At 41.4% G+C, this 16,403-nt stretch overlaps 1 protein-coding gene across 1 annotated transcript in view; it reads right to left on the reverse strand.

Annotated features, from left to right (window-relative positions):
- Positions 1 to 16,403, reverse strand: part of LOC143459746 (uncharacterized) — a 96,713-nt gene that overhangs the window by 53,455 nt on the left and 26,855 nt on the right. The window contains exons 50-55 of the mRNA XM_076957008.1: positions 9,310 to 9,444; positions 7,381 to 7,469; positions 7,092 to 7,299; positions 6,793 to 6,941; positions 6,505 to 6,643; positions 331 to 6,225 (exon numbers count right to left, since the gene is read on the reverse strand). Coding sequence (XP_076813123.1) covers positions 331 to 6,225; positions 6,505 to 6,643; positions 6,793 to 6,941; positions 7,092 to 7,299; positions 7,381 to 7,469; positions 9,310 to 9,444 — 6,615 coding nt within the window. The remainder of the gene's footprint in view (positions 1 to 330; positions 6,226 to 6,504; positions 6,644 to 6,792; positions 6,942 to 7,091; positions 7,300 to 7,380; positions 7,470 to 9,309; positions 9,445 to 16,403) is intronic.

Below are 16,403 nucleotides of genomic sequence, written 5' to 3' on the forward strand. Positions count from 1 at the left end.
GAAGCACCACATAACAGGAAGCAAAATCCTAAACTGTGAACTGAGCATGATTAGTAAGAAATATTCTAAGATTGAATAATATGTTAGATGAGAGAAGATACAGCGTACAATGTGAGAAACATTGACATTGCATCTACTGACTTATACAGTGATAAGTGACACATGATTGCATATAACCAAAACCCGTAACATTGACTACAACATCATTTCTGCTTCATGCCTGACTTACAGATGACAAATGATCATGCACAAAAACACGAATACTAAAGTACCTTATCAGTTATCACTATTGCTGTTAAAAGGGAATTATCATTAGGACTTTGTCCTTACCTCGATCAATGGGATAAGTTGATACTTCCCCCGACCAAGCCTCAGTTGTAGGTTTGGTGTTACGTGTTTGGTTGGTCTCAGAAGTCGTAACAAGAGGCAGAGTAACAGCAGCAGTGGTGTCTGAAAACGATGTCGAGCTCATTGTGGCCGTGCTAGTCACTTCAGCAATTGGCTGTTGAGATGTATCAACTTCATCAGATGTTGTCCGTGGTGTAATAAGCATCCCCACAGTAGAACGGTGAATTTCATCATTTGTGGAGTATGATATTAAGTCACCAAAGGGCGTGGTGGTAACGGTAGATTGTGGAGTCGAGGTTTGTGAATGCAACGTGGTAACTTTTTGGAGTACAGTTTTATCCGTGGAGAGTTCTGCTGTTGTACTAACTGTACCAGTAGTTTCGGGAGCTTTTCCCGAATCGGTGTCATTCTTACTTGAAGTAATAGATACAGGTTTTAAAGTAACGATTTCTATTTCGGGTTTAGTGCTCATATCCGGTGAAAATGGTTGGCTTATTTCGGCAGTAGCTGTCAGAGTCACATCAGCGACACCAGTTGTCGAAAAGTCTTTAGCTGTTGTTGTCTCCAATGAGCTAGACGATATAGCTGATGCGGTGATAGGATATGATGAGGTTTCATCAAACCCTGAGGTGACATCAACTTTATCTATCGCCACTGCAGTGGTATCAATACTTGATGTCTCTTGTGTTGTGACGTCAGTCAGTGAAGTGGTGATTATTTCTGTAAGCCCTGGTATAGCTTTAGAGGTGGAGGTTTCAGGCGTTGTCCCAATGGTACCTGCAGTCAAGTCAGGCTTAGTGGTTTCATCAGCTAACGATGCTGAAATGACTGATTTTTCAGTTGAAACCATTCTAGTGTTAACATCCATATCATCGTCCGTAACAAACTTTATCGTAGTTTCTGAGACTGAAGTGCCTTCTGATGTTACTTCTGACTGTGGGGTAGATTTTATTTTTGTGATCTCTGGCACAGTTTGAACCGTGGAAGTTTCCGTAGATGTCCCAAATATGCCCGTAGTTTCGGGAGCTTTCCCTGAATCTGTGTCATGTTCATCTGAAGTAGTAGATACAGGTTTTATGGTATTAATTTCTAATCCGGGTTTAGTGCTCGCATCCGGTAATAACGGTTTGCTTATTTCGGCAGCAGTTGTTGGAGTCACGACGCCAGTTGTCGAAAAATCTTGGGCTCTGGTTGTTTCCACAGAATCTGGCAACATAGCTGATGTAGGAGTAGGATATGATGAAGTTTCATCAGAGGAAATGGAGGAAATGGCAGTTTTTGCTGATGAATCAAACCCTGAGGTGACATCAACTTTATCTATCGCCACTGCAGTGGTATTATTACTTGCTGTATCTTGTGTTGTGACATCTACAAGTGAGGTGGTGATTATTTCTGTAAGCTCCGGGACAGCTTTAGAGGTGGAGGTTTCAGGCGTTGTCCCAATGGTTCCTGCAGTCAAGTCAGGCTGAGTGGTTTCATCAGCTAACGATGTTGAAATGACTGATTTTTCAGTTGAAACCATTCTAGTGTTAACATCCATATCATCGTCCGTAACAAACTTCATTGTAGTTTCTGTGACTGAAATGCCTTCTGATGTTACTTCTGACTGTAGGGTAGATTTTATTTTTGTGATCTCTGGCACAGTTTGAACCGTGGAAGTTTCCGTAGATGTCCCAAATACGCCCGTAGTTTCGGGAGCTTTCCCTGAATCTGTGTCATGTTCATCTGAAGTAGTAGATACAGGTTTTATGGTATTAATTTCTAATCCGGGTTTAGTGCTTGTATCCGGTAATAACGGTTTACTTATTTCGGCAGCAGTTGTTGGACTCACGACGCCAGTTGTAAAAAAATCTTGGGCTCTGGTTGTTTCCACAAAATCTGGCAACATAGCTGATGTAGGAGTAGGATATGATGAAGTTTCATCAGAGGAAATGGAGGAAATGGCAGTTTTTGCTGATAAATCAAACCCTGAGGTGACATCAACTTTATCTATCGTCACTGCAGTGGTATTAATACTTGCTATCTCTAGTGTTGTGACATCTACAAGTGAGGTGGTGATTATTTCTGTAAGCTCCGGGACAGCTTTAGAGGTGGAGGTTTCAGGCGTTGTCCCAATGGTACCTGCAGTCAAGTCAGGCTGAGTGGTTTCATCAGCTAACGATGTTGAAATGACTGATTTTTCAGTTGAAACCATTCTAGTGTTAACATCCATATCATCGTCCGTAACAAACTTCATCGTAGTTTCTGAGACTGAAATGCCTTCTGATGTTACTTCTGACTGTGGGGTAGATTTTATTTTTGTGATCTCTGGCACAGTTTGAACCGTGGAAGTTTCCGTAGATGTCCCAAATATGCCCGTAGTTTCGGGAGCTTTCCCTGAATCTGTGTCATGTTCATCTGAAGTAGTAGATACAGGTTTTATGGTATTAATATCTAATGCGGGTTTAGTGCTCGCATCCGTTAATAGCGGTTTGCTTATTTCGGCAGCAGTTGTTGGAGTCACGACGCCAGTTGTCGAAAAATCTTGGGCTCTGGTTGTTTCCACAGAATCTGGCAACATAGCTGATGTAGGAGTAGGGTATGATGAAGTTTCATCAGAGGAAATGGAAGAAATGGCAGTTATTGCTGATAAATCAAACCCTGAGGTGACATCAACTTTATCTACCGCCACTGCAGTGGTATTAATACTTGCTGTCTCTTGTGTTGTGACGTCAGTAAATGAGGTGGTGATTATTTCTGCAAGCCCAGGTATAGTTTTAGAGGTGGCGGGTTCAGGCGTTGTCCCAATCGTTCCTGCAGTCAAATCAGGCTTAGTGGTTTCATCAGCTAACGACGTTGAAATGACTGATTTTTCAGTTGAAACCATTCTAGTGTTAACATCCATATCATCGTCCGTAACAAACTTCATCGTAGTTTCTACGACTGAAATGCCTTCTGATGTTACTTCTGACTGTGGGGTAGATTTTATTTTTGTGATCTCTGGCACAGTTTGAACCGTGGAAGTTTCCGTAGATGTCCCAAATACACCCGTAGTTTCGGGAGCTTTCCCTGAATCTGTGTCATGTTCATCTGAAGTAGTAGATACAGGTTTTATGGTATTAATTTCTAATCCGGGTTTAGTGCTCGCATCCGGTAATAACGGTTTGCTTATTTCGGCAGCAGTTGTTGGATTTACGACGCCAGTTGTCGAAAAATCTTGGGCTCTGGTTGTTTCCACAGAATCTGGCAACATAGCTGATGTAGGAGTAGGATATGATGAAGTTTCATCAGAGGAAATGGAAGAAATGGCAGTTATTGCTGATGAATCAAACCCTGAGGTGACATCAACGTTATCTATCGCCACTGCAGTGGTATTATTACTTGCTGTATCTTGTGTTGTGACATCTGCAAGTGAGGTGGTGATTATTTCTGTAAGCCCAAGTACAGCTTTAGAGGTGGAGGTTTCAGGCGTTGTCCTAATGGTTCCTGCAGTCAAGTCAGGCTTAGTGGTTTCATCAGCTAACGATGTTGAAATGACTGATTTTTCAGTTGAAACCATTCTAGTGTTAACATCCATATCATCGTCCGTAACAAACTTCATCGTAGTTTCTGCGACTGAAATGCCTTCTGATGTTACTTCTGACAGTGAGGTAGATATAATTTTTGTGATCTCTGGCACAGTTTGAACCGTGGAAGTTTCCGTAGATGTCCCCAATATGCCCGTAGTTTCAGGAGTTTTTCCTGAATTTGCGCCATGTTCATCTGAAGTAGTAGATACAGGTTTAATGGTATTAACTTCTAATGCGGGTTTGGTGCTCGCATCCGGTAATAACGGTTTGCTTATTTCGACAGCAGTTGTTGGACTCACGACACCAGTTGTCGAAAAATCTTGGGCTCTGGTTGTTTCCACAGAATCTGGCAACATAGCTGATGTAGGAGTAGGATATGATGAAGTTTCATCAAAGGAAAGGGTGGAAATGGCAGGTTTTGTTGTCGAATCAAATCTTGAGGTGACATCAACTTTATCTATTGCCTCTGTAGTGGTATTAATACTTGCTGTATCTTGTGTTGTAACATCTGTATGTGAAGTGGTAATTATTTCTGTACGCCCCGATAGAGCTAATCTTTCTGTTGAACCCATTGCAGGAGTAACATCAACATTGCCATGCGTCACAAACTTCATCGTAGTTTCTTTGACTGAAATACCTTCCAATGTGATTTCTGATTGTGGGGTAGGAACTGCTTTTGTGACTTCTGGCACAGTTTGAACCGTGGAAGTTCCTTTAGTTACCCCAACAGTGCTGGTATTCTCCAAACCTTCTCCAGAATCTGTGGAATATTGCTCTGATGTCGTAACGATGGGCTTCATGGTAACAATTTCAGTTTCGAGCGTGGTTGTGGTGTCAATTGTCGGTGTCATTTTAACGACGCCAGTTGTCAAAAAATCTTCCGCTTTGGTTGTTTCCACAGAGGTTGAAAATGTAGTGGAAACAGTGGCGAAATTTCCTGACGTTTCATCAGTGGAAAAAGTAGAAGCGGCAGGTTTTGCGGCTAAATCAATCTCTGAGGTGACATCAACTTCGTCTATAGTCTCTGTTGTGACTTTAGTACTTGTTGTTTCTTGTGTTATGACGTCTGCATGTGAGTTGGTGACTACCTCTGTGAATTCAGGTTCATTTTCGGCCGTAAAAGGTTTAGGAGTTGCAATGGTTTCAGTGAATGAGATATCTGCTCTTGTGTTTCCTGAATAGGTGGTGGTGAATATAGTTGTGCTGTCTGGTACAATCTCTGCTGTGGAAGTTTCAGCAGTTGCAGCAGTGGTTGAAGTTTTCTCCGTTTGAGTGGCAGTTTCTGTTTGTGTCTCGTCGGCAAATTCAGAAGTGGAAAGCTCTGTCAGAGTCGTTGTGTTCGTAGGACGAGGCATCGAAGTTGAAATAGTCGTGGAATCTGATGTACTTTCATCAGAGGACAGGGTGGTCACGGCAGTTTCTGCAGTCGAAGTCAGTTCAGTAGCATCAGCATATGTAACTGACTCTTTACTATTTTCACTGACTGCTGTATCGACTGTTGTTGGAACCGAATGTGGGATGGTGACTATAACTGTAACGGTTTCAGCCACGAGGGTTTCCACTGTTGCTTCAGTCGAAGGACGTAATCCTCCCGCTGTGATATGTCTGTCTGACGTTGTTGCGACCGGATCTATTGTAGCAATTTCTAATTCGGGCGTAGTGACATCTGGTGAAGGCGATTCGGTGATGTTTACATTGGTCTGCGTGTCTGTCATATTTACAGTGGAAGTGGTTGAAAGTTCTGTGCTTATGGTTGTTTCCAGTGGTTCCGCAAGAGGGTTCGAAACAGTTGTGGAGTGCGATGTACTTTTATCTGGAGTAGGTGTTGTAATGACAGGTCTTGCAGCGGATACCGTAACTGTAGTACCAAGATCATCAGTCACAACCTCAGAGGTTGCTTCCAGATTTCTTTCCGATTCTGTTGAAATTTTTGAATGTGGTGTGGTATATATTACTGTTACTTCTGGTTCAGTAATAACAGTTGTGTCAATTACGCCAGTGGTTTGGGGTCCAATTGCTTCCTCTGTGACACCTTTATCTGAAGTGGTAGAAACAGGTTTTATAGTTCCAATGTCTACTTTAAACGTCGTAGTGTTATCCAATGAAGATGGCTTGGTCGTTTCCATGTCAGTTATTCCTTCGGTCATATCAATAGCGACAGTGGATAGAATCCTTGTGTTTGCTGTCGTTTCCAAAGGACCAGGAAGGGCGGTAGGAACAGTTATATCTGGTATAGGTGGGGGCGGGGTGGGCGGTGGAGGCGGAAAGGAAGTAATATCATAGGACGTTGTGACTTCCGGTAAACTTGTAGGTTTCGAAATCAGTGGTTCTACAAACGACAAGATCATGCAACAACCATGCAATGTAACGATACAATCATTCAAGGTTACAATAAAATGAAATGTTAACTACGTTAGCTACAACTCTACTCGATCTTCTGCAAAACAGGAAGGTATCTCACGTAGCTACTGCACCGAAACCGAGTAAGTGCGGTACTAAGTGACTTCAACCAGTGACATTTACTCAAATTACTAATTAAAAATGCTGTGATAATTTTGATACTCATACTACGAGATGCATGCAAACGACTACGGACATACAGCACTACCTCTCTTTGCTTGGGCAATGAATCTGGGATCACTGGTTTCAGTCAGGACATGGGCGGTGGCAGTGACAAAGTATAATGTGTCTTCAGTGAGGTTTGTGAAAGTTACAGTCTTCGATTTATCAACATCTTCTTCGTCAACCTAACATTAAAATTGAGTGCTTTTGTGCAAGCCTTAAGCATAGCTACAACGGTTATAAGTGTCATTTATTACAATACAACCAACACATTGCAAAGTTAACTAACTGCGTTAAAATTTTCCTTAGAAGCAGTTGAAAACTTTACGGTTACCTCGATTTCGCCGACGATGTTGCTGATGTTTGCAAGTGGAGCAATTGTTAGTTTATAATATTCCACATTTCCTTCCGCTGGCCCAAAAGTCGCGGTGATATTTCTGACACCCTCGTCAGTGAGGTTGAGGAAAGACACAGGATTGGGTTCTGTAATGCAGCAGCAACAACAAAGCTTTAAAATGGTAACGATGCTAAGTTAGTAAGTAATAATATCTGCTCTATAATTAAATAGGCCTCGAAAAAAATCTACCATTATATTTTCATATTTCGTGATAATGAAAATGAAACAAAACCAACTTGTGGCTTGCATGATCTGTACATATTCGCTTCTAGCGCCATCGGTTACAGCAAAGAGACGTATGATGTAAACCGTTCCAGGTTGTAACCCGGTGATGTGAACAATGTCATTTGTAATATTTGGGAACTCGCGGAGGTGGTAACCTGGGATGTTATCCGTGTCACGTCTGATGATCGGGTTTGGCACAAAAATTTGCACCACATAACTCTGAAACAAACAATCTCATGAAGTACTACGTAATGAAATGCTTGCTGTCACCTTCAGTAGTAAGATGTGTTGGAGTTTTACCTCTGCACCCGGCACCAAAGCCCAATGTAATGTAAAAGCCATCAGGGTGACATTGCTCACACTAACAGAATCAGGATTTCCCACTCGACCTAAATTATGCAGCTACGTGAACATGAGCGTTATAATGGTAATTTACTGATTACATACAAGACATATATACTCTATAACAAATCGAAAACGGTGTATGTTTTGAAATAAGCAAAACTAATGATTTGGTCAGACTGTAACACTCTTACAATGATTGGCATGCGATGACCATGACGTTTTTTAAACGATGACAAACATGCACGTGACATGCAGAACTCTAGACAAAGTAAATATTCAAAGAATAGAAACACCCACCAAAGTGAGCTTGGGAAAATTTTTGCAACTACTTAGCTTATTTGTTGTCATAAACATTTACGACACACAACCATTTGGTAAATGTATCTACTTTAACTTATTTACTTGTACTCTATACAAAACGATCTTACACATATTTACATTATCACTTACCTGGCGGGGTCACTCTGAGGAATATGGATGAATTTTGCGGTCTGTCTAAATTAATCGACATGTCGTACATAACACCACTAGTGTAATTCAGTACCGTTATGAGTCTAAAGTTTGGCGAGTACGTAGTAGTGACGGTCAGACTGGCTGGACTGGACACAGAGATCGTTGATTCCCTCGGTTTAGAGTTTGGTTTTATATCTACGCTGACATTGCTTGATGTGATCAATGTTGTTTTAATATTCGATGACGTGGTGGTGGTGGGCATGTCAATTTCTATTACTACGTTTTCAAAGGTAGGAGCGTTTGTTAATGCGATAGTTGTGTCATAGTAAGGGACTTCGTAGGGCGTAGTAGGACTCGGTGGAACAAAGGAGGGTTCGTGAAGTTTCGTCGCGGTGACGATGTCATCAATTGGCGTGGTTTCAATATTAGCTGCAAAACTTTTCTGTACCGTGGACTTCGAGATGTGCGGCACTGAACTATCTGTCGTTGGTACCAGTAAGATAGTCGTTTTTTCTGTTGTGTCGGTTTCACCAAACAATAACTCTGTTGTTTCAATGGTTAGACCCAGCGCTGGTGTTTCGGGGAGATTGGCAACCGTATCTGTTCCAAATATGGCATCTTCACTTGAAATGGTTGCCGAGTTCGTCCTGAGTTCCACTATGCTTGTTGTTTCAGAAACCCTGTCACGATTGGTGCTTTGTATAAACGCTTCCGTGCTACTGGTTTTTAATATGGAACTTGCATTTAAACCTAAATTTTCTGTTTCAGTATTAAATTGCGTTGATTCAGTTTCATCTACATTTTTCTGTGTCGTCATACCGAATTGTGAAGTAAATGTAGTAACATCTGAATTAAATGCTGTTCTGGCTCCTGGGTCAGTTTTTGTTACAGATACTTCGGGTTCTGTTAATTCGGATGAAGCTGCTTTACTCAGGGGGATAGCGTGAGTATATCCCGTAATGCTTTGTGTACGATAAGCCATGCTTTCAGTATCAGATGATGGCCAGCTAATGATACCTTGGGAAACAGTATCCTGTTTCATCGTCAAAATTGTTGCAGTCTCCGCATCTACAAGAAACCATCATGCAACATCATGCAACAAAAACTACCATGCAACATGAACATCGTACTTAATAAGATGATGTTTTGACGACAATGAAAATTGCTGCAGTTATTGTACAAGTAAAATGACAATTAACCTAAATCATGCCTATTTTGTGATAAATGAAGCATAAGTTTGATTAATTTCTGGTTAATTCTATGGTAAATGTATCAAAATGATTTTGTGTTTTACATTTTTTGCTTATGTAAGATGTTTCAAATTCATCTAATTCCAACACTAGCACCAACAAGCTTAAACATTTAAAACGAATTTGGTTCCGAGCATTTCAACTACAACCCTTCGCATTCTCCTTACTTCTCCAAAAATACCTTTTCTTGTAGTCATAACTGCAGTTGTATCCGGAGCTGGGTTGGTGACCGATGTTACTGTACTCGAAAATGAATCAGCTGGTTCAGTCACAGTGACAACTGGTGGCGCTGTTCTGGTTGCAGTGGCGGTCCCATCTAATTCACGGAGTTTGGATAAGTGTAAAGATAACATGCATTTAGCTATTGAGCAGAGATATGCAAACAACACTACAGTCTACAGCCATGCAATCAAGCAGCAACAAGAATGATAAAACATAGCACTCTAAACACAAGCAAAGACGGTACGTTTTCTACCTTGATAAAACGATGAAGGTGTAGTAGAATTATCCAATAGGAAATCAGTTGTGTTTAAGTAGGGCAGATTAGTGGAAATTGTATCGACAGTAAATGAGGCGGTAGTGCTAGCCTGCACTTCTGTTGGGGTCGCGGAAGAAGACGTCATGCCTTTGGTCATTGCCAATGAAAGTTTTGTGTCTGTTTTGGTATCTGTAATGTGCGGTTGAAATGTGGTGTCATGTGTACTTTTGTATGTTGCGGGTGAAGGGGAAAAAAAGTCAGCACTGCTGCTTAACATAGACTGACTTTGAGCTCTTACCACGCTTGTAGTAACATATGCTGAAGTGTCCTTTACTGCATAATTAAATGAGGTTTCTGCTTCTGGACGTTCAGTTGATTTTGTGGAACTAATGTGTCGAGCGTTACTGGTTTCCACCACTACAACAGTAGAGCCTAAATTCGCGTCAACTGTCATTTCAACCGAAGTCTTTAAACCTTCATCAGTGGCTCTTGTTATTAGCTCGCTACCACTTGTAGGTGTCTGTGAGGTGCTTCGATCTATACTGCGACTTGTTGTTGTTGCAAATTCGGATATCTCAGTTACACCTGCAGTAATGCTTGATTCCTGCAACACTGTTGGTTTTGTGGCTGTGATGAAGTCGTCAGCTGTAGTAGTTTGTTCTGTTGTTATAACTCCAAGACCTGCATCCTTCTCGGTCGTTGTTTCAACAACTGGAACTGTGGCAATAATGATCTCAGGTTCAGTTGTATTGTGTCCAGGAGACTTTGTGGTATCTGTAACATACATGCTGGAAGTGTCTTGTTCCTTAGTGGTTTTTTCCATTACAACTTCATCAGTAATTGTTGTTGATCTCATTGTCTCTGTAACCATTTCACTGTCGGTGGTGTAAACTCTCGGTGATTCTGTGACCTTAGTAGTCGCTTCTGGCTTTACGGTTTGAACAACGTCATTGGACGTAGTTGCATAGCTATCCTTAGTTGTGGCTAAAGTTGATAGATCGCTTTCTGGTTCAGTAATTACTTTTGAAGTGGTTTTCACAACTGGTGGCAGTGACGGTGATGAGCTGAGTTCCTCAGTATATCTTGGAAGAGTTTCTCTTGTAGTTACGTCAGTCGAAAAAGGACGAGTTTCTGCTATTCCAGTGGTGCTCACATATCTATCCGCTGTAATATCGGACGGGATAACTTGAGTAACGGTACGATTTTCAGCAGGTTTAGTCTTATCTGCAGTAGTACCTTCCACTGATTCTGATGTGGACTTTTGATCGGCAGTTTGACTTGCTGTTGTTGTTGTGGCTTCCAAAATCTCAAATGTACTTTCTGTGGTATCAGTATCAGAGAAAGTAACAACTGCTGTTGTTGGTTGCGGTGTTGTAGCGAAGTCATCAACTGTAGCAGTTTGTTCTGCTGTTACAACTCCAAGACCTGCATACTTCTCGGTCGTTGTTTCAATAACTCGAACTGTGGCAATAATGATCCCAAGGTCAGTTGTACTGTGTCCAGGAGATTTCGTGGTATCTGTAACAGACATGCTTGAAGTGTCTGTTTGCTCAGTGGCTATGTCCATTTCAACTTCATCAGTAATTGTTGTTGATCTCATTGTCTCTGTAACCATTTCACTGTCGGTGGTGAAAACTCTAGGTGATTCTGTGATCTTTGTAATAGTTTCTGGCTTTACGGTTTGAACAACGTCATTGGACGTGGTTGCATAGCTATTCTTAGTTGTGGCTAAAGTTGATAGATTACTTTCTGATTTAACAACCGCTTCGGAAATGTTTTCCACAACTAATGGCAGAGACGATGATGAACTAAGTTCTTCAGTATATGTTGGAAAAAATCCTTTTGTAGTTATATCAGTCGAAGAAAGACGAGATTCTGTTTTTCCAGTGGTGCTCACATGTCCATCGGCTGTAATATCGGATGGGATAACTTGAGTAACGGTACTTCCTTCAGCAAGTTTAGCCTTATTTGCAGTAGTACCTTCCACTGATTCTGATGTGGACTTTTTATCGGCAGTATGTCTTGCTGTTTTTGTTGTAACTTCCAAAATCTCAAGTGTACTTGCTGTGGCATCAGTACCAGACAAAGTAACAACTGCTGTTGTTGGTTGCGGTGCTGTAGCGAAATCATCGGCTGTAGTAGTTTCTTTTGTTGTTACAACTCCAAGACCTGCATCCTTCTCGGTCGTTGTTTCAATAACTGGAACTGTGGTAACAATTATCCCAGGTTCAGTTTTACTGTGTCCAGTGGATTTGGGGGTTTCTGTAACATACATGCTGGAAGTGTACTGTTTCTCAGTGGTTTTGTCCATTTCAACTTCATCAGTAATTGTTGTTGATCTCATTGTCTCTGTAATCAATTCACCGTCGGTGGTGAAAACTATCGGTGATTCTGTGATCTTTACAAACGTTTCGGGATTTACGGTTTGATCAATGTCTGTGGTTGAATAATTGTCTCCAGTTGCAGTAACAGTTGATAGATCTCCTTCTGGTTCAGTAATCACTTCTGAAGTGGTTTCCACAACTGGTGGCAGAGACGGTGATGAGCTGAGTTCTTCAGTATATGTTGGAAGGATTTCTCTTGTAGTTATGTTAGTCAAAGAAGAATGAGGTTCTGTTGTCCCAGTGGTGCTCACATGTCTATCCGCTGTAATATCGGACGGGATAACTTGAGTAACGGTACGTTTTTCAGCAGGTTTAGTCTTATTTGCAGTAGTACCTTCCATTGATTCTGATGTGGACGTTTGATTGGCAATTTGATTTGCCGCTGTTGTTGTTGTGGCTTCCAAAATATCAAGTGTACTTGCTGTGGCATCAGTATCAGACAATGTAACAACTGCTGTTGTTGGTTGCGGTGCTGTGGCGAAGTCATGAGCTGTAGCAGTTTGTTCTGTTGTTACAACTCCAAGACCTGCATCCTTCTCCGTCGTTGTTTCAATAACTGGAACTGTGGCAATAATTATCTCGGGTTCAGTTGTACTATGTCCAGGGGATTTGGGGGTTTCTGTAACATACATGCTGGAAGTGTACTGTTTCTCGGTGATTTTGTCCATTTCAACTTCATCAGTAACTGTTGTTAATCTCATTGTCTCTGTAATCATTTCACCGTCGGTTGTGTAAACTATCGGTGATTCTGTGATCTTTGCAGACGTTTCGGGATTTACGGTTTGATCAATGTCTGTGGTTGAATAATTATCTCCAGTTGCAGCAACAGTTGATAGATCTCCTTTTGGTTCAGTAATCACTTCTGAAGTGGTTTTCACAACTGGTGACAGAGACGGTGATGAGCTAAGTTCTTCTGTATATGTTGGAAGAATTTCTCTTGTAGTTATGTTAGTCAAAGAAGAACGAGTTTCTGTTGTCCCAGTGGTGCTCACATGTCTATCCGCTGTAATATCGGACGGGATAACTTGAGTAACGGTACGTTTTTCAGCAGGTTTAGTCTTATCTGCAGTAGTACCTACCACTGATTCTGATGTGGACTTTTGATTGGCAGTTTGATTTGCCGCTGTTGTTGTTGTGGCTTCCAAAATCTCAAGTGTACTTGCTGTGGCATCAGTATCAGACAATGTAACAACTGCTGTTGTTGGTTGCGGTGCTGTGGCGAAGTCATGAGCTGTAGTAGTTTGTTCTGTTGTTACAACTCCAAGACCTGCATCATTCTTGGTCGTTGTTTCAATAACTGGAACTGTGGTAATATTTATCCCAAGTTCAGTTGTACTATGTCCCGGAGATTTCGTGGTATCTATAACATACATGCTGGAAGTGTCTTGTTTCTCGGTGGTTTTATCTTTCTCTGAATCATCTGTAATTGTTGTTGATCTCATTTCTTCTGTAATCATTTCACCGTCAGTTGTGTTAACTCTCGGTGATTCTGTGATCTTTGCAGACGTTTCGGTACTTACGGTTTGATCAATGTCCTTGGATGTGGTTGAATAATTATCTCCAGTTGCAGCAACAGTTGATGGATCACTTTCTGGTTCAGTAATCACTTCTGAAGTGGTTTCCACAACTGGTGGCAGAGACTGTGATGAGCTTAGTTCTTCTGTATATGTTGGAAGAATTTCTTTTGTAGTTATTTCAATGGAAGAAGAACGAGTTTCTATTGTTCGAGTAGTGCTCACATGTTCATCAACTGTAATATCGGACGGATCAACTTTATTGACAGTACTTCCTGTAGCAGGTTTAGCCTTATCTGCAGTAGTACCTTCCATTGATTCTGATGTGGATTTTTGATTGACAGTTTGATTTGCCGCTGTTGTTGTTGTGGCTTCCAAAATCTCAAGTGTACTTGCTGTGGCATCAGTATCAGACAATGTAACAACTGCTGTTGTTGGTTGCGGTGCTGTGGCGAAGTCATGAGCTGAAGTAGTTTGTTCTGTTGTTACAACTCCAAGACCTGCATCCTTCTTCGTCGTTGTTTCAATAACTGGAACTGTGGCAACAATTATCTCGGGTTCAGTTGTACTATGTCCAGGGGATTTGGGGGTTTCTGTAACATACATGCTGGAAGTGTATTGTTTCTCGGTGATTTTGTCCATTTCAAATTCATCAGTAACTGTTGTTAATCTCATTGTCTCTGTAATCATTTCACCATCAGTTGTGTAAACTATCGGTGATTCTGTGATCTTTACAGACGTTTCGGGATTTACGGTTTGATCAATGTCCTTGGATGTGGTTGAATAATTATCTCCAGTTGCAGCAACAGTTGATAGATCTCCTTTTGGTTCAGTAATCACTTCTGAAGTGGTTTTCACAACTGGTGGTAGAGACGGTGATGAGCTGAGTTCCTCTGCATATGTTGCAAGAGTTTCTCTTGTAGTTATGTTGGTCAAAGAAGAACGAGTTTCTGTTGTCCCAGTGGTGCTCACATGTCTATCCGCTGTAATATCGGACGGGATAACTTGGGTAAAGGTACGTTTTTCAGCAGGTTTAGTCTTATCTGCAGTAGTACCTTCCACTAATTCTGATGTAGACTTTTGATTGGCAGTTTGATTTGCCGCTGTTGTTGTTGTGGCTTCATAAATCTCAAGTGTACTTGCTGTGGTATCACTACCAGACAAAGTAACAACTGCTGTTGTTGGTTGCGGCACTGTGGCGAAGTCGTCAGCTGTAGTAGTTTGTTCTGTTGTTACAACTCCAAGACCTGCATCATTCTTGGTCGTTGTTTCAATAACTGGAACTGTGGCAATAATTATCTCGGGTTCAGTTGTACCATGTCCAGGGGATTTGGGGGTTTCTGTAACATACATGCTGGAAGTGTCTTGTTTCTCAGTGGTTTTGTCCATTTCAACTTTATCGGTAATTTTTGTGGATCTCATTGTCTCTGTAATCAATTCACCGTCGGTGGTGAAAACTATCGGTGATTCTGTGATCTTTGCAGACGTTTCGGGACGTACGGTTTGATCAATGTCCTTGGATGTTGTTGAATAATTATCTCCAGTTGCAGCAACAGTTGATAGATCACTTTCTGGTTCAGTAATCACTTCTGAAGTGATTTCCACAACTGGTGGTAGAGACGGTGATGAGCTGAGTTCCTCTGTATATGTTGCAAGAGTTTCTCTTGTAGTTATGTTGGTCAAAGAAGAACGAGTTTCTGTTGTCCCAGTGGTGCTCACATGTCTATCCGCTGTAATGTCGGACGGGATAACTTGAGTAACGGTACGTTTTTCAGCAGGTTTAGTCTTATCTGCAGTAGTACCTACCACTGATTCTGATGTGGTCTTTTGATCGGCAGTTTGATTTGCTGATGTTGTTGTTGTGGCTTCCAAAATATCAAGTGTACTTGCTGTGGTATCAGTATCAGACAATGTAACAACTGCTGTTGTTGGTTGCGGTGCTGTGGCGAAGTCATCAGCTGAAGTAGTTTGTTCTGTTGTTACAACTCCAAGACCTGCATCCTTCCCGGTCGTTGTTTCATTAACTGGAACTGTGGTAATATTTATCCCAGGTTCAGTTGTACTATGTCCAGGAGATTTCGTGGTATCTATAACATACATGCTTGAAGTGTACTGTTTCTCGGTGGTTTTGTCGTTCTCCGATTCATCTGTAATTGTTGTTGATCTCATTTCCTCTGTAATCAATTCACCGTCGGTTGTGTAAACTCTAGGTGATTCTGTGATCTTTGCAGACGTTTCGGGACGTACGGTTTTATCAATGTCCTTGGTTGTGGTTGAATAATTATCTCCAGTTGCAGCAACAGTTGATAGATCTCCTTCTGGTTCATAAATCACTTCTGAAGTGGTTTCCACAACTGGTGACAGAGACGGTGATGAGCTAAGTTCTTCTGTATATGTTGGAAGAATTTCTTTTGTAGTTATTTCAGTGGAAGAAGAAGGAGTTTCTGTTGTTCGAGTAGTGCTCACATGTCCATCGACTGTAAAATCGGACGGATCAACTTTATTGACAGTACTTCCTGTAGCAGGTTTAGCCTTATCTGCAGTAGTACCTTCCATTGATTCTGATGTGGATTTTTGATTGACAGTTTGATTTGCCGCTGTTGTTGTTGTGGTTTCCAAAATCTCAAGTGTACTTGCTGTGGCATCAGTATCAGACAATGTAACAACTGCTGTTGTTGGTTCTGGCACTGTGGCTAAGTCGTCAGCTGTAGTAGTTTGTTCTGCTGTTACAACTCCAAGACCTGCATCCTTCTCCGTCGTTGTTTCAATAACTGGAACTGTGGCAATAATTATCTCGGGTTCAGTTGTACTATGTCCAAGGGATTCGGGGGTTTCTGTAACATACATGCTGGAAGTGTACTGTTTCTCGGTGGTTTTGTCCATTTCAACTTCATCAGTA

This window comes from Clavelina lepadiformis, chromosome 5 (assembly GCF_947623445.1).
Source record: "Clavelina lepadiformis chromosome 5, kaClaLepa1.1, whole genome shotgun sequence".
Classification (NCBI taxonomy): Eukaryota; Metazoa; Chordata; class Ascidiacea; order Aplousobranchia; family Clavelinidae; genus Clavelina; species Clavelina lepadiformis.